Source organism: Fringilla coelebs (assembly GCF_963513975.1).
Source record: "Fringilla coelebs genome assembly, chromosome: 13".
Taxonomy (NCBI): domain Eukaryota; kingdom Metazoa; phylum Chordata; class Aves; order Passeriformes; family Fringillidae; genus Fringilla; species Fringilla coelebs.
Window position 1 is genome coordinate 14,202,784 of NC_140039.1, and position 26,868 is coordinate 14,229,651.

The 26,868-nt window shown below is 41.9% G+C and overlaps 1 protein-coding gene across 6 annotated transcripts in view; it reads right to left on the reverse strand.

Annotated features, from left to right (window-relative positions):
* Positions 1–255: 255 nt before the first annotated feature.
* The window catches only part of FHIT (fragile histidine triad diadenosine triphosphatase), a 516,963-nt gene continuing 490,350 nt past the window's right edge, over positions 256–26,868 (reverse strand). For all 6 annotated transcript variants that reach the window (XM_084214240.1, XM_084214235.1, XM_084214238.1 and 3 more), the window contains 2 exons: positions 8,105–8,208; positions 256–707 (listed from right to left, as the gene is read on the reverse strand). In XM_084214240.1, the coding sequence (XP_084070366.1) occupies positions 8,107–8,208 (102 nt within the window). In that variant the 3' untranslated portion in view covers positions 256–707; positions 8,105–8,106. The remainder of the gene's footprint in view (positions 708–8,104; positions 8,209–26,868) is intronic.

Below are 26,868 nucleotides of genomic sequence, written 5' to 3' on the forward strand. Positions count from 1 at the left end.
CCACTCGTTGTTTGTGGCTGGGAGCAGCCATTCATGCCAGCCTAACCCTGATGTGATTACTATCCCATGAGCAACTTCCCATATTAATTGTTTTACAGAAGTGTTTTGTATCACTTAAAACTCCAGAAGCTTTTTCATAATGCATTAAAAGAACAGAAAAAAGTAAGATCTCAAGAAGTTTAATATTTCTTGGTATAGAACTCACCTGAAGAAAAAACAGCTTTCCAAGTTTATCTTGGCTAGTCTGTAACAAAGTCTTGGTTTGTATGAATTGCCACACTGCTAAAAGATCTAATTTTTCTATGATAAAATAGCCTACATACAGTAACTGAATCAAAGAGCACAACATGGAGTAAACACTTTATAATGTATCTAAACACAGCAGCTACCTGATTTTCCTGGCACTTTATTTCTATTTAGGCCAAGGGACAATTTAAAAAGATTTATTCCCAAGTACATATTTCAGAAAAATATGAGTTACAATTCAGAGCAATATTTTGAACCAGTGCTGTTTAGTTGTCTTAGCTGGAATTCAACCTCGATGATATCCAAAGGTCCAATAAAATTTTTCATGGAAGAATCCCATATTTGTAGAACATAATAAAATTGTCAAGCTGCAGCTCCAGAGCCACTGAGAACTGGAGAATGAGGTTGTTCTTTCTGGGGACTTTCTGGTGTTGTGGGACGTGTTCCAAGCACTTTGTTACCTGAGAAGTATCAAACATAACAGATCATTACATATAATAGCAGCTTTGATCTTTGTTAGTAAGACAAAATGTGAGGCTGTTTATTACTAACGACTTAGGTGCTCATTAGTGTGTTCTGACAGGACTCACTGACAGCAATAGGCAAAAGGAAATGTTCAGTGTTAAACCCCCACACAGCACATTGCAGCTCTTATTACAGCCCCTACAATAGAGGAAGGAGAAAAGCCTTGCACACAACTATTTTAAAATTATTTACCAGAGCAAGAAAGAGATTTGTCCGATTTCTTATCTGCTTTTTCAATAAACTGCACTTGCAAATAATAGTAATGCCTGCCTTTCACATCGTGCTTTTCATTCTTAACTCACAAAGCACCCTTGGACAGAGGTCAGGATCATTTTACAAAAAACAAACATGAAGTGAGGCCACGTCTCTGATGTCCCTGAGTAAGGCAGCACAGTCCCCAGCTCTGTTGACCGCTCCTCATGGGAACAAAGGATTAGAAAGGGCATCTCGTGTCATCAAATCCAGCTTCTTACTCTTCAAATCTGTTTTGCTATAATAGCCTCATGCAAGACTCTTTGGGGCTCATGATCTGTTATATAAGCTCCTACAAATAATCTTTCAAGACTATCATCTGTTGTTTATCCTCCTCCATCCTGACCAGGTGGTGGGACTCTGCCTAATGCCACGGAATCACAAACCAGTGATTTGGGATCATCGCCCAGAAAATGTCCCCATGCTGGAGAATGAGTGGGGCAATTCTTGCCATGTCTGCTCCAATTTTATGCATCCCTTGGTAGTCCATCCCAGTAAAAGACCTGTAATAGGTGCCATGACAGATGTGAAGGTGTTCCTGAAGCAGAGAAATACAAATGCTGAGAGCCTGAAGCTGTGGAAGCTGTGTGTGAAATCCCTGCACAAACTCACGGCACAGGTGCTACTGCAGTGGTTGCTGGAGGCTTGCAGCAGCCCCAGGTTCAGACACAAGTAGGGTATTTGAGTTTACCCCTGCAATACCTCTGCTTTTGTGCAGAGACTGACATCCTGGCAAACAACAGAGCCTCAAGTACGCTCAGTACAACATATTTCCAACATCCATCACCCCCTTCCTTTCTCAAATAACTACTTACTGCAGGAGTTATTAATGCCTTTCCACCTCCACAGCCTAGATACCGACACTCACACAAAGGCAGTGCTGAAGCTCTGAGGTCATGGTCGAGCTGCTGGTTCCAATGTCTCTCTGGGCAGTTCTATTATGCAGCAGCTACAGCAGCAGGATACCACCATACAAAACTTTGCTAATAATTGAGCATGAAATAGGCTTTTGGCTTGGTATCTTCAGTTTTGTACCTTCACTTCAGAACATGCTTAGAGCTGGCTTCCATACTGGGAAAATTATCTCAGCGTATTAAACACAGAGCTGTTACCCAAGTGTTGGATGAGGGCACGGCCCCCGAACTCGCTCCCCGGGGCTGCGCGCGAGGCTCGGCTCTTGCCGCTGTTGTGGCTGCAATTCCCCAGCCACCCACTCCTTTGTTTGATTGTCTCTCTCACTGAAACATATGCTTCCCATTCCCACGGCATTTTGAGCAACAGTTTCCATTGTGAGCCCCTCCTGACTGACAGTTCGATGGCAGCCTGTGAATCGCTTGGCAGTATTTTGTGAATCTGCTTCGAGGAGGTTCTGCCTGCTCACCAAGAGCATCCTCTGGCAGCTTTGGGGGCAAGAGATTAGCATCACTTCAGCACAGGTCTGGGTGTAAAAATACCTAGTCACAGTTGGTATCGTCCTTATTTGAAGCTCAGCATTGTCCTGCACCTCAGCTCTTTTACCCCAGGTCCTCAGACAAATGTCCACCACTTATGCTCAGCTTCCCCCATTTTCCTCTCATACAATGTGACACACAAAGCCAACAATGAATCAAGGACTGATACCACTGACAATATTTGATTTTGACAGGCAGCCCAGGTGGGCATTCAGGCTGCTGGATGTGCAGGTTAAGAGAACATTTGGCTGTCAGCTTTCTTCACCAACAGCAATGCATTTGCTGCTTTGCATTTATGCTGTACAATCGTGTCTGTGTCTCTGGCCCTGATGTTTCTACTGTGGCCATAATTACAGGATCCAAGCACTGCTGTATAGAATTCATGTACTGGACAGCTGAATTAAATGGCCACCTATAGGGAAATGAAATAACCTTGCATAATAATGTATAACTTTTGGGACAGTACTATTCCAGCCTCAAAGTAGAGCCCTGGAATGGGTGTGAGGGGGGACATCATTGCCTCTCACAAGAGGATGACATTTCATTTGTAATTCTAGCTAGCTCTCCTGTAGTTCTGTTTTCATAAGAAATAATCACATGCTTCAACCAGAAAAATAATCAACCTCAACACTGAGGCTGCTGTGCATTAGCACACCACATTTATTTGGGGAAGCCTTTTGCCCTGAGCTTTCCAGTCTGGGTGTCACTGCTGTACAGTCACTGCACCACTTCTGGCTGTTTACACCTTGAAGAGGTAATGTAATTCCTGTATAAACCTTCTCCCTGCTACAGAGCTGGAGAGTATGGATATTTTACACTTAAAAAATACCAGCAAGGGCCAGATTATGTTTGTGGGATTTGTGTTGATAATTAATTTTCCTTGCATCCCATTGAAATGACAAAAACATTACTTTATATGTACTTACTGCAGAAAAAAGAGAATTTTGGGTGGAAAAGCACAGACCCTATGATCTGATCCATCTTCTCTTTGCTATTTCCAACTACTTAAAGCATAATGTCACACTGAAATGCACACTTGGAGTGCTGCATTCTCTTCTGACAGATTTTTATGATGTTTTTCAAGGTGACCTTCATAAAATGTGTTTCTTTTGAAGCTTATACTTCATTCTCAGGTCATAATAGTTTCACACAGGCAAGCAAACTGCCAGCTCCTGCTTTCTAATTAATGCTTCTTGGAGGCTTCTGAGTGGGGGATATAATTAATAGCACTTAAATCTGGAGTGCAGAGAAATCTATAGCAGATTACTGGGATGTGTATTTACTTCAGGATTACACACAAACAGCTCCTAGACCATGCCCTCTGGGAATTTCCCAGGTACCACCTGCCTCTTAACTCCAGTGTAAGCCCTCAAAAGGTTGCCCTGCTTTAACGAGTGAGGCTCTGAAAATACTGAGTGTTTCTGCTTGCTGCAGCCCTTGTCCCTGCTCCCATTTCCCGTGGCACTGCCTGCTGTGCTCCTCAAAGCTCCTCTGCTTTGCCAACAGGCAGCACCAAGTGCAGAAAATACCTCTGACCATGCCTGTGGTGACAACCTGCTCTGTGGCCACAGTGCAGGCACAGCATCTTCTGGGGCAGACTGTTCTCACTGCATCCCAGATGCACTCAGTGGATCACAGACAGAGCCATTTCTTTGTGGGTTTATGCAGTTTAAAGTACCAGAAATGATAGGAGGGTTTTTCTTACAGTAAAACAAGAGGAGATGGGTGTTGCAAGTAATTTTGTAATACTTGCCTAAATTTAAGGAAAGTGATGGGATTGCTCTGGTGTTCACTCTCGTGCATGCAGCATGGATTGTCACACTCCAGAGGTGCTGGAGTAAAATCAGATGCAAGTCAAATTGCCAGTTGAAATTCCCCCCTGGCCAGCTGCTGCTATCAGGGGTAATTTCCCTGCTGAAGGCAATAGAACAGCATTTTTTCACACATGCCGAGATCTTGGTGCAGAACAGGCAGCTGTGAGGCAGGATGAGTTCTCTCAAAGAATGAGTGGGGGGAAAAAAGGGTAGAATTTATACTCTCTGGAAAAGCTGGAAAGACTATATTATCCAGAAACATTGCCAGACTGGGGACAAGGGGGAGAATTGACATCAGAAATCCTGCAAGACTGTGCAGGACACATTATCTGAAGGAATTTCTACAAGAATTTGGCATGTTGCAGGACACAAAATATTCAGGCTGTTAAGCAATTAAAAGCTATTGAATATTTGTAACTCCAAGCACTTGGCAACAGAATATTGCTGTCAACTTCTTTATGCAAAGGGACATTTTGACATTGTACTTAACACTGACTACTTTTCTAATGGCATAAAAGTATTAATTCAGTTATGCACAAAATAGGAAAGCTACTGAAACTTGTGCAGCCTGGTTCTTTCTTCAGAAATAACAACACAGAGTGAAGCTGCCTTTGAAGAGAAACATTTTTCACATACTATCTGAAGGTTAAGTCTTTTAATCTTTAGCCTTTTTGCTGGCATGTGCAATTTAAAATGCTCAAAACAGACTATCAAAACACCCAGCTATACATAGCTAGAAAATTCAAAAGGCACATCTGAAAATAGGCTTGGAAATTAGGGTGCTGCATCAAATCCTGCTCTTTGAGTAAGGGCCTTTTCCCTGTGCATCCACCTCAAAAAGCAACCAAGTTATCAAACACAGCTGACCAGAGGACAGCCAACACAGAATGAGAAACAGCTCCCAAAGAGCTCGAGAGAGGTAAAATCTTGGTGCTGCTAACAAGAGAGTGACTAACTGGGGAAATTCTGTATTAAATATCCTCCTCCTAGAAAGGTTTGCTTTCCTTTTCTTTCTCTCTTCCAGAGTCACATGAAGTTCTCCTGAGTTTCAGCTCTGCAGACACAGTTCTGTGAGCAGAAAGAACAAGTCCTTCTAATGAGGTGGGAGACAGTGGCATGGGGACACCCAGGGGAAGACCAGAAACACATGCAAAGCACAAATTCACTCACTGATATTGCACACACAGATAAAATATTTAAAGATAAGCATTTTCTCAAGAGTGGAAACTTAGCAAGGCTAAATGTGTTCATTTCCTTAAGCAAGTGGGTGGATATTTTGGGTCATCTGGGGACTGATGTAGAAGCACTTAACTGTAGTTAGTCAGTCAGCCAAGAGGGATCAGCACCAGCAAATGAAGGAGGGAGAGAACTAAGAGCTGCTTGCCTTACTCAAGTATTTATTAGGAAAAACTTACTTGCAAGTCCTTCTTGATTAGATACTCTCTAAATACATGTAAAAGGTGCTACTGGACCTTGTCCATTCATACAGGAGTTGTGGAGGTAGAGAAGGACTTGTGATAAATGTAAAGGTAGCTGGAAAAGCCCTAAAACACAGCTCAGTCTGCCCAGGCTAAGCTAGCTAAGCTGGGCTTCTTTAAACAAAACAATGAAGTACAAAAATAATGCATGAGGCCTTAAAAATTGCTATTTATTGGCTGCAGAACACCCACATTCAGCTCTTTCTGACTTTCCCTATGCTGCATGAAAAAAACCTCAAGTTAAGTGTCATTCAGGTAAACCCACAAATGGCAAAATAAATCTTGTGTAGGTGAAAAACAAAAATAGCTTCAAAAAAGGATGCATTTAACCTTGTTAATTTGCCAAAAGTTTTCAATCTTCGTCACTTTAGAAGCAAGGTTAAGAGACAAGACAAAGGCTGAGAAATGCAGAATGCATAGATCACCATTATCTCAGATTCAGAGACTTAAAATTCAGAAGCAAAATAATCTTGGGGAGAAGAGATTGACAGTGATGCCTAATGTGTTGGGAATCAAGGGTTGGAAGGACTAAGCACTCTCATGATAATGATGCCAGGAAGATTTAATTTACCAGTTTGTTCTAGGAAAGGTAATGACCTTAATATCACAGGAAACATATCAAGAGGTCATCCATGCAGACACACACTGACTCATTTTCATAATAAATGGAAATAGATGTCCAGCCAAACAAATCTGCTTGCAGGAAAGGATTTATACCATCCATCCAGCTTTGTTTAGTACCAGAAGAGATAAAGAACATTTTATTGCTATGTGGGGATTTAATTCCAACCCCTTTGAGAATCTCTAGGAAAAAATGCATTTCCAATTTATTTTGGACCAAAAAAAAATCCCCCCAAAACCTACCAGATCAATAAAGGAAAACAATATCACACTGGAATAGGGATGTGCCATTTTCCCCTAAGTACTATTCATTGGTTGCTGGGCCATAGATGAAGCACCACATAATGCCTCTGTTAGAGAAGAGTGCTTACACATGCATTACCAAGAATATGCTCTTCCTGCCTGAGTAATTCCCATTTCAGCAGCATATTTCTGAGAAGGTGAAAAGTGGGTGTCTAAATGCAACTCCAGCAGCCACTGCAGAAATGTGACCGGGTAGCCCCAACCCCGCTGCTCCAAACCCTGGAGGTCCCATCTGCTGGGGAGAAATTTCCTTCCCAGATGGGAATAAATGTGTTCCATGGCTTTTTCTGTGCACCCACAGAAGGGCTGGCACAGCTACTTTGGCTGGAGAAGACGGGAGCATGGTCACGATGCAAGAAAAAAAAAATTCAGGAAGGGGAAAATCTGATGAACTCCAAAAGGAGTCACCCAAAATGCCATCCAAATGGCATTTGAATTTGCCATTTGAATGGCACAGGAGATGAGAGCTGCCATCTAAGTGTGCCACCCATACAATGTGTGGTTTAGCTCAAGATTTCTCAAGCCAGGCTGCAAGCAGTGAGTCACACAGAGAAAGGAGTGTTATTTCTGGGATTTTGGTTCTTCGGAGGAAAAACATGAAACAGCCAGAAATGACAGAGAAGTGAGAGTGCTGGATGATGGCAAACAGCATATGGGGAGCAGGGGAGAGGGGGATTTGGCATCCTTGCTGCAGTATTACATCCCAGCCTAACTCACATTGATCTCTGGGGGCCAGTTCATTCCTGCTGGAAGAATCTGGCTCCTGGGACTCTAGGTACAAAATGAAAAACTCTCAATTTCTAGAGCACCAATGTTAGTGTTTGCCAAGTGTTTTCTCTTTTCTATTCCTCCCTGCAAATCTTTCTTTTTCTTTTAAGGTCAGTGGAAAATTTAGCAGAACAGGCAGTTTTCCAGCAGGCTTAGTTTTGGAAGTTGAACTGATCAGATCATTTAATACTTGACAGGTGAGGTTAGTATTTATGCCCTCTGTAGTCTGAATTCTGATGCAATTTTTTATGTATAGGTGCATATGTATATGTGGTTGTACACAGACACACCCGTTTTAGCTCTGTGTAGAGGTACCAGGGCTGTTTTCTGTTTTAAAAACAGAAGGAGGATATGTTAGGTTAAAGACTCCTCTTAAGTAAATGCTGATGATTCTCATTTCTGGATGCACAATTACTTTTGCTGTCTGGCAACAAAATGCTCTAGGATGGTGCTGATTTGTTCAAGAAGGAACATGTCATTTCAGCCACTGTTGGAGTTCTGTGACCTTTTGGAAACAACACGAAACTAAGAGCTTTGTTTTCTTTTGTTTCATTCTAGATATTTGCCCCTTTGTCTTCAAGAAGCCTCTGGAGGCTTGAGCAAAGGCTTGGGTGCTGCAGGAGTAAGTCAATGGTCAGATCATTACCTCTAATTTTCCTGGAAATACTTCTTCAGAATTTCTGCTTCAGCTGCCATTTCTTCTTCTGTCCTCCACTTGTCAGGGGAATCTTCTTTGTCATGGCGCTGCAGCTTTTTGAGGGAGAAAAGAAAAAAAGTCAGTTTATTATTTTTTCAGTTTTAATGTCAGACTTAGGGCAATCAATCTAACTATTCCATGTGCCTTCAGGATGGATGAACCTGGTGATGAAGAGAGGAAGGGTGAAGGTTGCTGCTTTAGAGTGGTGACAGTGGCTGCATTTACAAGGACAGCACCAGGTGCCAGGGTGAGTGACAGGCAGGGACAGGCCCAGCTTTGTGGGCTTATGGTCAGACACTTTGTTGGTAATTGATGCAAAGCTGGCAGGTAAAACAACAGGAAAACACTCAGGTCCTTTGAAGCACCCAAGCCACCAGTGGAGTGAGCTGGACACCTTGTCACTATTTCCTGTGAGTTTTTCTCTCTGTCTTTCCCTCTGCCCATGGGACCAGCTTTCCTATCAAAAACCTTTTGTGATAATAAGGACCTGTTCAACTGTTTCCCACCAGCAGTTTATATTAATATTTTTTTCATTCCTTCTCTGCATGCAAGATATCAATCCTTCCCTGCCATTGCTGAAAGCAAGACACATCCCTGGTCTGGAAACAAAACCTGTTATTTTAAGCATAATTATATTTCATTGATTTCATGGAAAAAAAAATTATAAGAAACATATAATTTTTGTGTCCAACTTGCACACTATGCCCACAAAAATTTGCTCTATCCCATATGCAGTAACTGCTACATGATATTGTCCCAGACATGATAATTTGTTCCTTTGCCACTCAAGAAGAAGGGAGAAGCTGACAGCTTTGTTGCTTTCCTGAAGAGGGGAGCTCCACATTAGGGTAAATACTGGCACTTGAGTGACTATTTGTGCACATGTCCCTTCAAGGAACGCCTGACACTTGTCAAGTGAAGGCAGCATTTACACCAGCCAGCAGAAACATTTACTTAACAGATCAAGTGCTGAGATTCCAGTGGTTCTATAGGTTTAGAGCACAGCACAGACTGCATTAACAGCACCAGTGCTTCTGAGGAACTTCAAAATACCAACTTCCTGTTAATGTCACAAAAAAAAAAATAAAATTTGAAAACTAATGAATTTACATCTCTTATTCCAGGAAAAATTATAGTATAGAAGATGAAGTGGTGAAAAAACAAAGATGAAGCCATCATGAACCTACAAGCAAAGTGCATTACTGGATATGGAATGTTTAGCAATAAACTAGAATTGTTAGCATACCTCCAACTCACAAATACTTTTATTTATGCTATGTTTCTCCTACTCTGAATTTTGCTGCCAGCTAGAGTCCCATGTAGTTTTACACTCTGCAGCACAGATTTCCCCCTGCTCAGCGGATGAAGCTGCATTAGAAAACCATTTCCTTTCATGCCAATACAATGCAGTAGCTGTAGGCAAATTAAAGTGTATTACTGTTCGACTCAGAGAAGACTAATCTTCATTGTTACATTAGTACTAAGGATGTTATAAATCCATCTTGTAATAATGCCACAGAATGAGAGAGAAAGATTTAAAAGGCAGGGACTGGTGCAGTGTACACACTGACATGCCCTGGGTCCACAGGTCTGCTGTCACCCTCTGCACACACCCACAGGCTGACCTGGCAAGGAGTTATTGCAAAGAGTATCCATCATCCTGGGAATGGATCTATGGACTGGGAATGGATCTATGGACTGGGAATGCTCACATCTCACAAGAGAATGCACTAGGACAAGGCAAGTGGTGGTAAATCTGACTGAGGTGTGAGATGTTTTCTGAAAAAAAGCAAAGTTTTGCTCATTCAACCTAATGCTGGTAGGAGGTGCAGCAGGCAAAAGCTGGAAGGCAAGGGAGGGCTGCCCCTGCTCCTCCAGGTCTTCTTGTTTAACCCAGAAGAATTGCTTTTAGTGACATGATGTGGCTGCTGCTCTCCCTTGCTATCTTGTTTCTGCACAATCCAGGTGAGAGCTGGCTCCATGTAGAGACTGGTAAAGTGGAGGTGTGACTGGTAGGTGGTGATTTTTTTTTTTTCTGTTCAAGAAAACTGGAGTAATAATAAGGAGGGTTAACCTGCAATGGCTGTTGTTGTCTAAATTAAAACTGTGCAGTTACAGACCAGAGTGACTTCTCAAAGCTGGCAAAGGTGAGGGTTTCTTCTGCTACATAACAGCTAACCTTTAAAAACAATCAATCTTTGAGGTTAAAGCAGATGTATGGAGAGCAGCAATGAATCCTGAAACTTGCCTGGAAGCGCAGCAGCCCTGGCTGCCAGTGCACAGCCCCCAGGACACTGAGCAGCCCAGCCTGGATGGGAGCTCAGCACGGGCATCTCAAGCCTCTCTCACTGGAAAGGTGCCTCCACTTTTTGTGGGCACACTGAGAATGTCAAACAATAGCCTGAGGTGTTAAATCACTGCCACAGCCAAGGTATTCATTGTTAACTGACTTACAGATGAGTATTTTTCAGTATAAAATTGCTACATCTACCCCCAAACAGCATCCCAGGACTATTCTGTGCTCAGAGCTCTTACTGTGCCAGTCATTTCTGAGGTGCAATTATCACTCCAGAGCCACTTAGCTTGTGATATTACCAATGCAACACTGGAGGTATTGGGAAAACCACCTCTGGTGGCTTCCTACCCTTCTCTGACACCACCATCCTGCAGCTCCAGTACAAGCCAAACCATAGAGAGAGCCACCTTGATGCAAAATGGTTAAATTATGGATTATCTTGCTAGATGAGGAGTCTGGAGGAGGCCAAGGAGTGGATAAGAGGACAGGAGCACTTTCTCTATGAACACAGGCTGAGCCTGAAGAAGAGCAGGTTGCATAGAGACCTCACAGCACCTTTCAGAATTTGAAGGAAGCCCCAGGGAAGGGAGAGGGACTCTGCATTGGGAATTGTAATGATAACTCAAGGAGTAATGGGTACAAATTGAAATAGGGCAAATGTAGGCTGGATATCAGGAAGATCATTTTTACTGTGAGGGTGGTGAGATGCTGGCCCAGGTGTCCCAGGGAAGCTGTGGATGCCCCCAACCCTGCAGTGCTCAAAGCCACACTGGATAAGGCCTTGAGCAACCTGGTCCAGTGGGAGGTGTCCCTGTCCATGGCAGAAGCAGTTTGGGATTAGCTGATCTTTACAGTCACTTCCAACCCCAACATTCCATGGTGTTCTGGGTGTTCTTGGCAGGTTCAACAGTACCAGCAAACAGATGACAAAATAAAGGTTGCTGATCATGCTCTAGCTCAGGGATTGCACATACTACAAATCCATGGAAGCTGAAAAGCACAATGCAGGTCCACCTGTGCCCCTTCCTGGTTCTTCAAATCTCCAGGATCTGCTAGGGATCCCTAATGGTGACAAGGGAATGTGATCATGGATGGGTTTGGTCTCACCTGGTTATTTAATGTGTTCTTATGTAAGGTACATTTCAGTTGGGTTCACTTCTCCCTGTGAGGGCCTCTGTATGCTAAAGCTACTTTCTGCCTTTTTTTTACTTTATGTAAAATTTTAGTTTATGTAAATTTTACTTTATGTAAAATGTTTTTGTTTGTTTTAATTAAGAGAGATTAAGACAGTCTCTGCAGTCTTTTGGCTAAGTTGTAAGGCTGCTTTCAGGAGAAGAGAGCATATATATTTCAGCTATAAATTGTAGTGATTTAGAATTCAGGTGGGGAACAAACATAACAGTTGATACTTGTTTCTTAGGGACTTCTGTGCCTCAGAGTGTGCTCATATTCACACACACATCCAAGTCCCAGCTGTGAATCTTTGCAAACATCTGACTTGTATTGAAAGTTTGGATTAAGCTGAGGAAGTAACACTCTCTTGCACCTCGAGAACACTCCAAGGTTCTGCTCAACCTAAAGGGCAAAGAAGTGCCTCTATTTGCCTGATATCCATTCATAAAAAATAGTGATTTATCCATCTCTCCTACCCCTGTCAGAGTAAAAGCTGGGTAAGTTGAGCTGACATCCTTATTCAGATATATCCAAACACAGACTAGCTTGAAGTTTGGGATACTTTCTGTACAACAATTCCACTTCTGCAAACTCAGAGCACACCAAAGCAAGGTGAGCCTATAAAACCTTTTCTGTAGGGCTCCAAATTAGTTACCATTTCAAAGCACCTGGTACTTGGCCTGTTTTCATAAGAGGAAGGTGATGCAAAAGCATTGCACCAGGTGGAAAAAATGTTTTATGGCCAAACTCTGAAAGCCCCAAATTCTCTAAAACCAAACCTGTTTGTAGAGACTCACTACAGGAGTGCCTCTGAATCCTGAGCATCAACAGGAAGGTGAGCAACGCCCTCAGCAGAGCTTGGATAACACTGAAAGGAGGGAACAGGATGAGAGAGCATGAGCAGCTCTTTTAGACAATCTCTATTATGCTAAATTTTTCTTTTAATATTCCGAACAAGCACTGGGACACACATTAGTCAGGTCTCTAATCACAGCTGCCCAGCAAATTACACACTGGATCTGCTCAACATTCCTCAAGCACCAAGGCTCGTGTTTATAACTCCAAACATCTTCTTGCCTTGCAGTACAAATAAATGCACTATTTCTAAGATATGCCCTTCTTCAAGCAGATCATTACTGATGTCTGACTTCTTGGGCTTCCTGATAAATTATCCTCTTCTTTCACCTCAAGCAGAAAATGCTCTTCCACCGATAATCTATGACTGTCGGTCTTGATTACATGTAAACAGTGGAGCTCTTTGAATATTTCTGCTTGTGAAAAGTGTTCATTTTCTCACTCATGTCTCCCAGTGTGAGATGCTGGCAGACCTGACAGCTGTGCTTTATGTTATTTTATTAAAGTTGCTAGTGCTGCAGAATGGGCTATGTTTTTATCACTGCAATTCTTAAGGGAAACACAATATTGTTTTATAGCACATTCACATTGGGGGACCTCTCCTTCTTGCCCTTTGTGGAGGAGCCCAGAAATCTCAGTACAGCAGACTATAGGGGACCTGGGTCTATGACTGGCTGTTGCTTGAAGTGATATGCATGTATTTTTTTCTTTTTTAAACTTATGCCATAACACCATCAGCAAAGCAACCTGTGTAAGTACAGAGCACTAGCCAAAATTATTGGGAAAAAGCTTTTATGGTAGTTAGAACTATTCTCACTCCCCATGAATATTTATAGTTGATAGTTAAGAGTTTATAACCTCCAATGCATTTAACTAAAAGAAAAATTATAGTGATGGAGAGTAATTACACAAAACTGCAGCAACATAACAAAACTCAGCTGCTTCAGCAATTATAAAATATAGTATTATCAAAACCAGCAGCTACCAAAAAATAAAAAGAATGAAATTTTGCCAGTGGCTTGAATCAGAGATCAGGCATTACCGAGCTGCTGGTGTTCATTATTATCAACACACCTTGGGATATCCAGGCATCTTTTCTATAGTTAAATCCTATACTGTGGTGAAATATTCAGAGTGATATCTCAACAGCAGATTAACACATGAACCATGAAGAGGCTGAAAATCTAATTTCTTCTCACCAGTAGCAACCATTTCCAGAGGCTGGAGACAAACTTTATCCCAGGGCTGCTGCTACACCTTGTTTCTCCCAACTCCCTTATGGCAGCAGAGCAGCGTGACCAAAACACTCCAGAGCACACCCCTACTCCTCTTCTTGCACTGCAGCTGTGGGGGAGCTTCCACCCCATGGAAAAACTCCAGGGCTGAGCTGGCTGTGGCTCCTCAGCCCTTTGGTGATAGTGGGAGCCTCTTGGTCCTGGTGATTGCTTCCAGCCATCTTAGCCTCCTCTGCTACTGCTTTTAAAACTTAACTCCTGAATTGTTTCCTTTGCCCTGCTCCCCTTGCTTTTGACCCCTTTGCTCTTTTCCCCCAGTGCTTTCTTTCCTTTCTCTTCTCTTTGTATTTCACTTAAAACCTGAGTAAAACTTCATTTCCACCCCACCGCACAATGTGATTAAATGCAGCATTTACTGCTATTATCTGCACCTCCTGCTATGCTCCAGCCCTTCCTCACTCTCTGCTGCCTTGCTGAAAGGAGTGTGAGCTTTTTTGTAGGTGCCCTCCTCTGCCAGTCTGAGCCTCCTGCCTCCATCCCATTTGCCTTCAGCTGTGCCTCAAGTCCCGACTTGACTTGCAATGTACAATGAAAGAATAATGGATGAAACACAGCAGTTTCACAAAGCAGCTTCTCAGGGATGCTGGAATCACATGCTCTTACACATCCTGTTCCACCTACCTGGGAAAAATCACTGGGGGGGAATCACTGCAGCAGCAGCTCCCAGCCCTGGGCTTCTCTCCCAGCTGAGATCACCCCAGTTCTGCTCAGGGCCCAGGAAAGGCAAGAACAAGGCAGAGAACAAGCCCAGCAGGCTCCCCCTTGGGCACACAAAACACCCACCAGACTTTGTGTTAATGCAGTGCTGGAGGCCCCTCTGCCCCAGCAGCTGCTGTGGGATCAGGACCCCTTTCCAAGCCCCTTTCCCACTGCTCCCCCTCCCAGCCTGAGCAGCTCAGGCAGTTCAGAGCTTTCCACATCTCTGGGCTCGTCTCCATATTTAATTACAGCTACAAAACTGCTGTAATTTAATTGCTCTAATTTACAGTGAACACTGCAGAAAAAACCCACATCCTATAATTTTCTCATCTGCTGACTTTGCTTATGATTCTATATCATACAGATATCTACGTTTGCATGAATCAGAAATCCCTGATTTTGGGGTGGGTTTTACATGCTGCATTAAATCTGAATTATTTAAGGAGATGGGAAAAAAGCCTAAATTATCTGCATTTTATATGAGACAATTTTTAAAGTATCTACTGGAAAATCCTTCTCCAATTGTTTTACTGCTTCTGCATGAAATATACTGCTACCTCACAGCTGCTTATATGGCTGCAAAGCACATATTCCATTGGAAACCTCAGTTTATCAAAAGTGTGTTTTAGAGAGTGGTGGTTCTTTAGCCTCCTGTCGACTCTTTGTCATAGTGACTGCAAATATTTTTTCAGTTTTATTGTTGTGCTTTGAGGAAAGACTTGAACCCCACACTTCACATATGAATAACTGCACCCTATTTAGCACTTAGATGAAGAGAATTTTGTGAAAACACTTAAAGGTTAAGTAAAACCCTTAAGCATACATGTTTAAGTGCTTGGTTAAAATAAACTCTGCAAACCGTCATTTCTAAGAATTCTGATAAGGAAAAAAAAGACTAAATATAAAAGGAATCTTAAGAAATTTTTGAAAATTTAAAAGAAAAGCAAGCCCACAAGCAGAACAACACTTGCATGGAAAACACATTTACCATTCAGTGAAATATGTAGATTGCACTCTGAAGAGCTCAGATCTTGACAGACTTCCAGTTTGGCTCCAACTGAGATAAAATTCTTGGAAAGTGAGCACATTATAAAGAAGATACTTGAAGGAATATCCACTGGGGTAAGTCTTGCCAAAGACTAGGGGAGCTGCTATTTACAACCTGATTTGAATCCAAGCAAGAATCTATAAAAGTGTTTAGATACATTTTCACCATGCCCATTATCCTTCTGGTCAGCAGATAATATCAGAAACACTTCTGTAGTCTTCCTCACCTGGGAAGAGAAGGTGGATTTTTGTGGGGAGCTTCCTAATGGCCTTGGCTAAAGAGGGCTGTCTACACATGAGAAATGTGTCACACAGGGACCTGGCTAAGAAATGGCAATGTCATCAGTGTGATAATGTTGGAGGAAACCTTATCCTGCGTGCACAGCCTGTCATGCAACATTACTCATTTGGAAAAAGGCTATTTTTAATCAAGGAAAAGCACTTTAATCAAGGATAGAGTCAGTGATTCAAAAATTTCATGCAGGTGCATGCGTTACTTGACTGAAAGCCTCTTCCCAAGAGGTCAGAGCTGCAGAGAGATGTGCATGTCCCACTCCAAGAGCAGAGATAACCTCGAGGTGCCTGAATCAGGGTGATGTATTCTGGCTCCTGCTGCAGTGAGTTTCAAAGTCACAACTTCCCTCAGTAATCTTCTTAACTTTAGACAAATATTTGCCATACTCTCAAAAAGATTCATGACGTGCCAAGGAAAACACATGCGTGTTAAGGAGGTTGATTTGGTTTATTTGCTTTCTTTGTCTTTTTCTGACAGCACAAAGGATATCAGCTGCAGGTGCTGTGGCATTGGCACAGAGCCAGTTCACCACCAAGGGGAATGGGAGCATGCCCTCATCTCCAGGGGGGAGTTCTACCTCTCTCACCACATCTCTGGGACGTGCAGGAAGAGCCCATCGTGGTCAGAGTGTATTTCTTCTTCTCTGGGGAATTTGCTTATTGCTGTTAAAAAAAAAAATCCTCACTCTCGGCAACACTTTGTGAAATGAAGATGAAAACATTCCATCAAGGTGTTCTGGAGTAACTCATACTCTGAGTCACTCCCTCCACTGACTGTAGGAGGATTTCAAGGGGACTTTCAGGGTCTGAAATGACACATACCACATATTTGAGGTGAACTACAGGGGCTTCAAAGCTTGATTTTGTGTGTGCTTAGGAGACTCCTCACTCACCAACAGACCTTCTCAGGATGATCCTGCCTGCTCTGCTTTCCCCACAGTGCTCAGGATCACAACACTCCTGGATAAAGCTACATCCCCAGGTCAGCCTTTTCCCCCAGGCACCCCTCAAATACTTCTTTGGCTTTCAGCCTTGCAAGGCTACTCCACCATCTAGATTGCCTCCCTGGGATTTAGGCAGCCAATACCCTCTAGTAAGTAGGTAGTAAAATAGGTTGAAGAGTAAATTGCTCTCATTTAACATTCACTCAAAAAAATATGGCTGCATTTATTATGCAGCATATTGTTTTATATACTGTTTTGGTATAATAAGTCATGTTTAAAATGTCATGACATTTAAATCAACATCAGTAAGAAGGAAATGCTGAAAAAGAGCAAGATGATCAAAAAGCCTCTGAAAAATCCTGGTGAGTCATTATGGGCCAAACACTCTCATTACAGTAAAAACAGTCACAAAAGAGCTTTAAACTCCTCTGTGAGAAACCCACTGTAGAAAAACCCTCCCTGCCCAGGTCCCTGGGGTGTCCCCAGGTCTGTCACAGCTGGGTGGTGGCAGCTGGCTGTGGCCAAGGCACTTGGGCACCTGCTGCCAATTCTCCTGGTGCTCTGCATCCCCTTGCAGGTTCATCCTTTCTCTGTGCTGCCCTCTGCCCCCGAGCCACTGCAGCACTCTGGGAAGCTCTGCTGCACACCCACCCCTGGACCTTGTTAATGCCACTTGGCTCAGTGAGAGCTGGGCTTCACTGTCTCTGCTGTCATACAAATGAACTTTACAAATAATACAAAAGACTACTTTAATGTGGCTTCATAGCCTTTGAGGAGGCACAGAGCCTACCACATCTACCACTGATGAGCCACATGCACAATGGCAGATTTTCAACAGACGGACTTTTAATGTTAAAAAAGAAGAGTGTGGATCAAAGGAGCTACTCTGCTCCTGCAGATTCACTGCTCCTCTTTTCCATCAGGTCTGGGCTTATATGCCAGCATCCCTCACTGCTGCCTCCATGCTCCCTCACCCCCCTCTGAGGGAAAAAACAACAACAATAAATTCAACAACAAAACAGATGGCAATGCAACGAAACATTAAACCTGAGCCCAATACCTGAGCTGTACCATGAATATTTCACTGAGGCATGGGGTAGAAAAGACAACAAAATGACCTTTTCTACCATCTTAAGAGATATCAAACCTTGTAATTGCTATAGACACATTGAAGAAACAAGAGAGAGACAAAGACTATTTGAAAGAAGGTGTGTATATTTTTAAAAACTACTGTCTCAATGTTCCCATTACAACCTGCCAATATGAATGACATTTACTTTTGCTCTGAGAAATGAAAGAAACTCTAAAAGACAGACTGTATTAAGAATCTATTGATATTCCACTGATCTAGTGGGATAAGAACCAAACAAATTTTATCAAGGGCAAATGCCCCAGAGTCTGTAAATTCATTTCTTAAAGCAGCAGCAGGAAAAAGGAAGAAAATCTTCAATACCTAGAACAGTTTTTAGACCCAGTAGAGGCTCCCACGTCTCAATGATCCAGTGGCAGAGGATAGTACCAGACCCACATATGGGAGAAGAATTGGAGATTTCAGATGGCCAATCCCCTTTTCCAGTTTATCCAGCCCATTAATATTGCTGTAAAACTTATGCAGGAAGTTGCCTTATTATGGGACATCACAGGAGGTTTTGCCCATGTAATTTTTTCTCTATTGTACAAACGTCACAAAGATGTATTTGTGTTGCAGTGTTGGCCTTCTGTTGAAATCCTTCTTCTGGGGAGTAAGTTGTACCCACATAATGCCCATGCAGAAAAAAAAGGATGGCACAATAGCCATGGAATAGAATATTCTGAAATTAATTTAAGTGAAGGGGCTGTGAATTTGTGAAGAATTAATTTTAGCTGGATAGACTGGCAGTTAATTAAGGCTGGTAGCTTCTACTCGTAGAAAGGTGTTTTTGATGAAAATATATTGAAAATATTATTAAACTGCCTAGGAAAAAACAGTTGCTATTACCCATGCTAAAACCTCCCAGACATCCCATGTTTCTGTGTAGAAATCATAAACTGATAGTATTTGCATAACAATTATTATTTAATATGTAGACTTCAGTATCCTTCCTTTTGGACAGAATTAATATTAAAACCTTTGAGCACAGATATTTTAAAAATACTCATCTGAAAAGTCACAGGAACTTTTTTAGTTTGCAATATTTTTGCAAGTTCTGTTCTGGTGATGATACCCTGGCAGCAGATCACCACCTTCTCTTTGCATAATCCACCAGACATGCTCCAGAGCTACAGAAAATCCCACACTGCTTGGAGGGGAAGCACATGACCATGCAGGATGGAGGGTAGGACAGGTACAAAGACAACCTAAAGCAACCCAAACACTCCCAATTTTCAGAGACAAAAAAGTAATTTTGTATGCTTTCAGCTCAATCAGTTTGTTCATGCCTTAGGAAACAACGAGATCAACAGAAATGAAAGCAATTTCCAGCAGATATGGATAAAACACGTGGCTCTGCTGAGAAGAACTTGCACGTTATTCCAGAAGCACAGTCAAAAACTCGTGGATTAAATGCTGAGAGAATGGATCACGCATGGACTTGCTTCATCTGAATTTACTAGACTAGGGCTTTGCAGGTTTCTCACTCCTCCTTCAGGAGGGAATTGATTGGGGAATCAGTTGTACAGTCACATACTTTGTGGAGAACTTGCAAAATAATTTTATTTATTTAGACACATTTTGAAGTTGCAGTCCGAACTTCTTTCACGGGTCTGTTGCTATATTTCTCTCCTTTCTTTAGGTCTTTTTTATTTAAACTATCTTCTTCCAGCAAAACTTTCTTCTTCAAGCAAAATTTAAAAAAAAAGATCATGTTCTCAGTGTGTTTCAGGGTTTTCCCGTGCACATACTCTGTGGTACAAAGGCATACAAGCTCTCCCCATTCATCCTGACCCATAATCATTATTAAACTTAATTGCAGAAGACACTGTCTTCACAGCTTTATTTCTCATATGACATCTTGTGAATTGCCTTTAAGAAAAGCCATTTACACAACTTCTATATATATGTAAACTAGTACTCTAATGTCACATTCTTGTTTGCACATTCCCTTGTATTCATGTCAGCTAGCCCTAATGCAAAAGCAAGTGGCCCTTCGTGTATTTCAGTTAGGAAACAGTAGCATGGATTTTCATAAAACAAAAGTTTGACTGATACTGTGCAAAATCTGTTCCACTGAAAAATTGGCATCTTGCCCATCATCTTCCACAAAGTTCAGCATCTTTGTCGGTGCTCATCTACTTGACTTCTTAATTGTCTGTGTTCACTGGCTGTGTCAAATGGAGTTTTCTTTTTGCTTTTGCTCGCTGCATATTACATCTTTTAATCGGGATATATAATTACTTACCACAATCTGCCATGCCAGATTTTCTAAGCATTAGTCTAATTAACTTAAGCTTGATAATTATGTTTCAGATATCATAACAGTACGCAGAGAACTTGCAGATTATGCTGTTGGTTTAGCTGTTTCTGATAACACTTTTCTCCTATTCTTACTTTTTCCTCTTGTTTTTTCTCTTTCTGCATAGGGTGGGAGCACAAGCAGAAAGAGGGACGTTTTTCTCTTTAAATGATTCCAAGGTTCTCCAAAAACAAAAGCTGTCTCTTTTAAATAGGAAGCCATCAAAAGTAAGTCAGCACCAATGAGAATAGATCCATAGTGCAAGGATTTCCTCTTTTTATAAGAATAAAAGATAAATATGTCACTGAAGAAAGAACCTTGAGCTTCTGATAGCGGAAATTGTAGAGGATTCTAGCACAAACCTATAGCATTTATGGGCTAATTATGAAAGTACTCAGACTTTGCACAGGTCTCCAGCCTGAGCCACTCTAATTATCTGCCTGTTGGCGACAGCCTGTCGCCAGGGAGGCAATAAATAAGAGATAACATGCATGGGACCTGGCACAGGCACCTCTCCAACACAGAGAGATCATCCTTCAGAGAGTGATGCAGCCCATCTGGGCAAATGAAATATGCAAGCCTGAGACCCCAGGTAAGAGTAAATAGATGCAGAGGACACTTATGTCACAGTCATAAATAAAAGGAAATAGAAAAAGAAAATCTGTGACAGGCTATGGGTTTGTATTTGAGTTTCTGGTATAAATCAGCATTTCTCTTAATTCCTGACAGCTCACCTTGGTGTTCTGTGGAGAATATATCCTGCATTATTTGATTTGCCTTACTCCTGGCTGAGGGCATGGACACTGTGTCCCACCACACGAATGGCCTCTGCCCAGGGAAACAGAGCCAGGCAGAGCAGACCTCCTCTCCCTGCTTCCAGAGACCATGGATCTGTCCTGCTGGCTGGAGTGCAACAGGTCCTGTTGGGTCCCAAAGGCACCCAGACCACATTTGGGTACACAGGCTGCAAACCCACTCACGTCTTTGCCAAGAGACTATTTGTTGGAATTTTGGGTGCAATGGTGTGTAAGAGCTCTCAAGATCACACAGAAACCACACCAAAGGCATTGCATTTGCTCTGGAGGTGTTGGGTGAGGATTTAATCAGCTGTGAAACACTGGGAGACTCCTCAGCTGCTCCTGTGTTTTAGCAGACTTCAGGGATAGAGACAGGACAGGCAGCTCTGGCTGGTTTCCCTCATTCCAGCCCTTATTTTCAGATGATTGAAGGGCTGTCACCCTTGACAGAAAATATTATCAGCAGTCAAGGAAGTAATAGGGGTGGCAAGTACATAAATAACCATAGCATAAATCTGAATATTGGTAATTAGCATTTCATTCAATCAGATTAAAAGTGTTAGACCACTGTAGCAGCGATTCCTTATAGAAAGCTATTTAACATTCCAATTATCTCTAATGAATTAACCTCAAAGTATGGCTGAGGTGCAACACCCTAAGAATCCCTTTGCTCATCTACAGTCCACTTGCAACTAATTTCACTTCACAAGCCTACCTCAATTAACATTTTTCTGTATTTCACACATCAGTAACTGCAGTACTGAAATACGCACTCCTTTCCCAAATTTAATAGCTGAGATACTTTCATTTTTTTTTATTCTACAAATGAAGGAAAATCATTTCCTGCTACTATCTCAAACCAATTAAAATTCTTTTAATATTGGCTTTGCATCTCTTCAATACACATATGAACCAAAAAGTCCTACATTTTTCACATAATAATTACTTGGAATTGATCTGCTATGCAGCAATCCAAAGACAAAGGGATTTACAATTAGCAAATTTTAAAGTTTAGTTTACATTTTTCATCTCTAGAGTTTTTAAAGAATGCTTTTTGGTTGAAGGTTTTATATTAGGAAAGAAAACTCAATTGGTACAACTAAATTATTTTCATTTAAAAAGAAAAAAAATGGGAAAATACAGATTTATTGATAGGTCTGGAAGGAGAACACACTACATTTTAGGCCACTGTGGAACTACAATTACACAAAAAGCTATTGCAAAATAAAGAAAACTTTTATGAGCACACCCTGCTGATGGTGGTAGAAGGACAGATCTCTAACAGAGATCTCACAGTTATCAAATGCCTCTGAGAGAGGGAAGCCACTGAGCAGCCTCAATAGCAGGGCAGCTGCTGGGCCTCATGGCCCTTCCCTTCTCCTTCCCTTGTTTTTCCTGGTGAATTTTATAAAAAGACAGTGTCATTTATTAGCATTCCCACTTTAATGGGGAAGCATGGTGAGAAAGCTCTTGCTCTGCGCCACGGTTGTGGTAAAAGGAGCAGCATTTGTGAACAGATTACAAATCTGACGTTATTTTCCTTTTCCCTCCATGTTTGCAGCATTATTTTAGAATTAAGAAAAATGAACACACATGTAAGATAACAGCATCCACGCAGCAATATGGCATAGCTGCTATTCCTCTTACAGGCATCCAATTTAATTTTATCATCAAATACCACACAGCACCAATTCCTGTGTTCTATTCCATACTGATTTTAACCTCTGTGTAGAGCTAAGCATTTTTGTGCTGTGCATATCATCTAGAGCTCCCTGTGAAGAGGAGCACTGCCAGCAGAGTGTGGCAGTGGGGATACAGTACAGGACTCCTTCTCACATCAGGAATGCTGGATTTTCCTTGCCAGCTGAAGCACCCACATGATGCTGCAGAGCTTCACTGCCATTCCTTCTCTGAGCTGCTGAGCACTGCTATAATTAAGTTATGCAGATAGGACACAGGCATAATATAGCTTGCCCATATAGATACATAGAGTTTGTTTTGTATATTAATTTTTATAATAAATAGGGGCATGCATGGCCTATTTGGTTACATGAGCAAATCCGTGCCCTGAAAGATGATGTTCTCATTAAGAGAAGCTGCAAGCCCAAATCTTATCTGAAGTGCTGTTTACTTTGCTGGCAGAACAGCCAGCATGCTGCAGAGCCTATATCTTCCACTGTGCCACTCAAAGTGAGAGCATTCCATAATAAATTCTGAAAGCTTTAAAAAAAAAAAAAAAGCCAGTAAGAGGAGAACAAATATTAAAAATCAATAACTGCTTAATTTAGCCAACATTATAAACTAATATTTTTAGATGGAGTAATTTTTTTTCTTATCACATTACCACAATAACATTCTTTGGCGTTTTATCTACTCTCAGAGAATACTGAATATTGTAACATTTTGCCCTTACCTGAATTTTTACCAGCCCTTGGTTTTTATCACATACAACTCTATGGAAAGTCTAAATAGTAGTTAAAAATAAACTCTCTGCTAACATTCTATTTCCACTTCATCCATTTATAACCAACACCACACTGCATTTATGCATGAATCTGTTCTTATGTCAAAACCTGCTTCAAGCCTCATTTTACTCATACTTTTTGTCAAGTGTCTCTGGGCTCCTGGAGTGGCTCTGATCCCCTCAGGCAAAGGGGATCCTTCTCCCTCTGGGGAGAAATTCTTTACATGAAATGGGCACTTTTATCCCTGAGCAGGTGTTCAGGACCAAAGCTCTGTGTGGGGCTCCACCTGAGCAAATGCACCCTCCGGACTCCTTCTCACACTTCCTCCTGCCTCTGGTGCCCAGCCAGGGCCATCCTGCCTCCAGAAAAGCACTGGCAGGACTCTCAGCTGCCCTGGAGCCAGACAGAGCCCACAGGGCAGCAATTCACTGCCTCCTATCACAGCTTACTGGCACTATCTGAGCTGATAATTTCATATTTATTTCCTTAAGAGTTTGCTGCAGATGACAGTGCCCAGAAACTGGAGACATTTCAGGAGATAGCATTGAGAACATTAGGAAAGCTGTAAATTCTCTCCTAGGGATTGTTTCAGTGGCACAGGTCGAGGCAAGAGTTTTGATCCTTTCAACTCGTCTCTGGGGGTTTGGAACAGCCATAAAAATTTGGATAAATCTGCTATTGAAAAAAAAAAAAATCCCAGTTCACACCTAAAGAGCCTCCTGAAAATTAACATTGAGAAATATCTCATGTTCATTCTTTACTAAAAGGAGTGGGAAAGGCTGACAATAAACTAAAGAAAGCAAAATAGTGTGTGTCAATTTGCAGTTTGTGATGTGAAGACAGACCTTGTGCTGATTTTGGCGCCAGCAGGAAGAGGAAAGTCTCATGTAATAAGATCCTAGGTAGGAAGGACATTCTCCCTAGACAAATTTGTCAGTAAATCTGAAGCTGATTCATGTCCCCATTCAGCAGGGCATTTAAGTTTTCTTTCAATGCTTAAGAGCTGTTTGAACTCACTTAAGCTGATCACTTCTTAAATGCTAAAATGGGATTGCACTGAATACCAGTAGGCACATCTATAATTAAAAAAAAACCCTTCTGAGCCTAACAAGCATAGCTGGCTGTGTTACTCATTGTCCACATGTGAGAGCAAAGACTCCTGCTTTAATTAAAGTGATCCAGTGAAGACATCTGAATGCTCACAGAGAAAGAAATTAAGTCATCATGTGAGTCAGAAAATTGCATGTAGGGCTGGATTAACACTAGGGAAAAAATATGAGACGTTAGATGAAATTCTTAATGAAAATATTATTTGCTAGTTCAGACCCAAACATTCTGACAAATTTTAGGAAAACAACATTTCTTTCATTGGTAATGTTTCTTCTCTTGCATCTTCAGAAGTTTCTCTTATCATCACTCTTCACCACTGTCATGTTTCAGTTGTCGCTAATGAACATTTGATCTTTTTTATAAAAAATATAGGAAATATGCACGGTGCTTAAGGGGTAAGAAGAGCCCCAGCAAGGAATGACCACATCCTGCAGTGTTTACTCATAAGCATTTCAATAGCATGCCCTTTGACCTGCGGTGATAATTGGGGTCTGCAGGTCTTCCATAATTGTTTCCCTCAGCACAGGGAAATTCAAGGTTTAACACAACGATCTGGAAAACTGTAACAATCACTGCTAATAAAAACAGCACAGAAAGGGAGGAGCCTCCATTCATCCAAACAAGACAGCTTTGTATATAAACTCAATATTGTGATTAACACAGGATAAATTAGTAGATCATAATTGGCACAATTTACATTAATTACACAATTACGTTAATTTTGTGAAAATTAAGGTGAATAATTCTGACTCTAGTATTTCCATCTCAGTTTGGAGCTTCAAAAAGGCAGTGTGAGAACAAAAGGGGTGAAGCAGGCTCCAGAGGAAGTGAGGAGTGCTCCTTTCTGCTCCAGATATGCAGTGTCAGCCACAACTGCACTGAGGCCAGCATATTTGTCAGACTATAACTGCAGCTCTCGAAGGAGATCCATCACCATCCTGGCCATCCTTCCCTTCCTTTGTCTCTTTTCCCATCCTACATTATGATTTTCTTTTTCTCTCACTTTCACTTTTATCTGATGCCCAAGCAGATGCCGTGCAGCCCCCAGCACAAGGCACCCAATCCAGCAATGATGAGAGGAGAACCGTGAGGGCATCTGGGATTCTCAAAGCAGGGAGCAAGAACTGAGAACCACCAATTCCCAATCAAGTTCTGGTGTCCACAGCATTGTTTCTTCCTGTTTCAAAAAGCGTGTTCCCATTAAACCCCATACCACTGATGTCAGAATGACATGTGGAGCTAATTCTCTGCATCTGTCTGGGAGAAAAGGTGTATTGCTTCCATTTCTATCTGCCACTGCAAAGCTGCCCTGCAAACTGAGATGAAGAATTCCTGCTGTTTCTGCGTGCCTACAAAGCCCAATCTCCACAGCTCTTTTCTTAGAGGACACATTTTTAGCACGGGTTGAATGAAAGAAATGACACATTTGCGTATTTCCCCCAGCAAGCATTAGATCAGCCTTTGGCTGCCTTGGCAAGGAGTGAAATCATCCTGGGGCGGAGGGAAAGCAAACACAGCCCATCCTGCCAGCAGCTCCCCCTGCTCACGTCGGAGCCGCCAACAGGAGGCCAGGGCATGTCTTGCTGTTGGTTATTCTGCATTATCCAGGATAAGCCCTGGAGCCAGCACAGGAACTCTGGATTTGCAGAGCTGTAATGGGGCTCTGACCTAATGGTGCAGGAGAGCCAGGCCCCACTGGCAGCAGAATTTGACCCAAGCAGGGTCTGCTGCATTCTGCAGCATCCATTGGCTTCACTGGAAGCTCGTTCTGTGCTTCAGCGCCAGCAGGGAAACAAAGCTCAAAAGGTCACACAGAGAAAACATAAAGGGGAAATTGTTTCAAGGCACAAGGAGCTGCTTCAATTTTTTTGTTCAAGCTGGTCTATCAGTTTGATTTTCAGCAGAGCACTGCGCTTCACCACGCAGGCTCCCCTAACTAACCAGGCAGAAGTATGATCGGCTTTAAAGAAAATCATGGGTCTGTCTGTAGACAACTCAATATTTCACTGCATCAGGCCCTGTTCTCAAACTATTTCTTATTGATCAGAATACCTCAGGCTATTACCTTCATTAATTAAATGATAGTTTTTTTTTCCTGGTGAGTATACAAGGAGATAAATGTCTCACAAATAAACTCAGAGCTTGCAGGCTGAGTCATGTGGTGATTTAGAAGTAATTTATCTTTTTCTCTCCCCCTCAGCAAAAAGTAATCATTGTCACAATACTCTGCAAGGCTAATGTGAAATGTGCAACATAAAGAGATATTTTTCATTTCCAGCACAATTATACCAAGCTTTTATGTTCTAC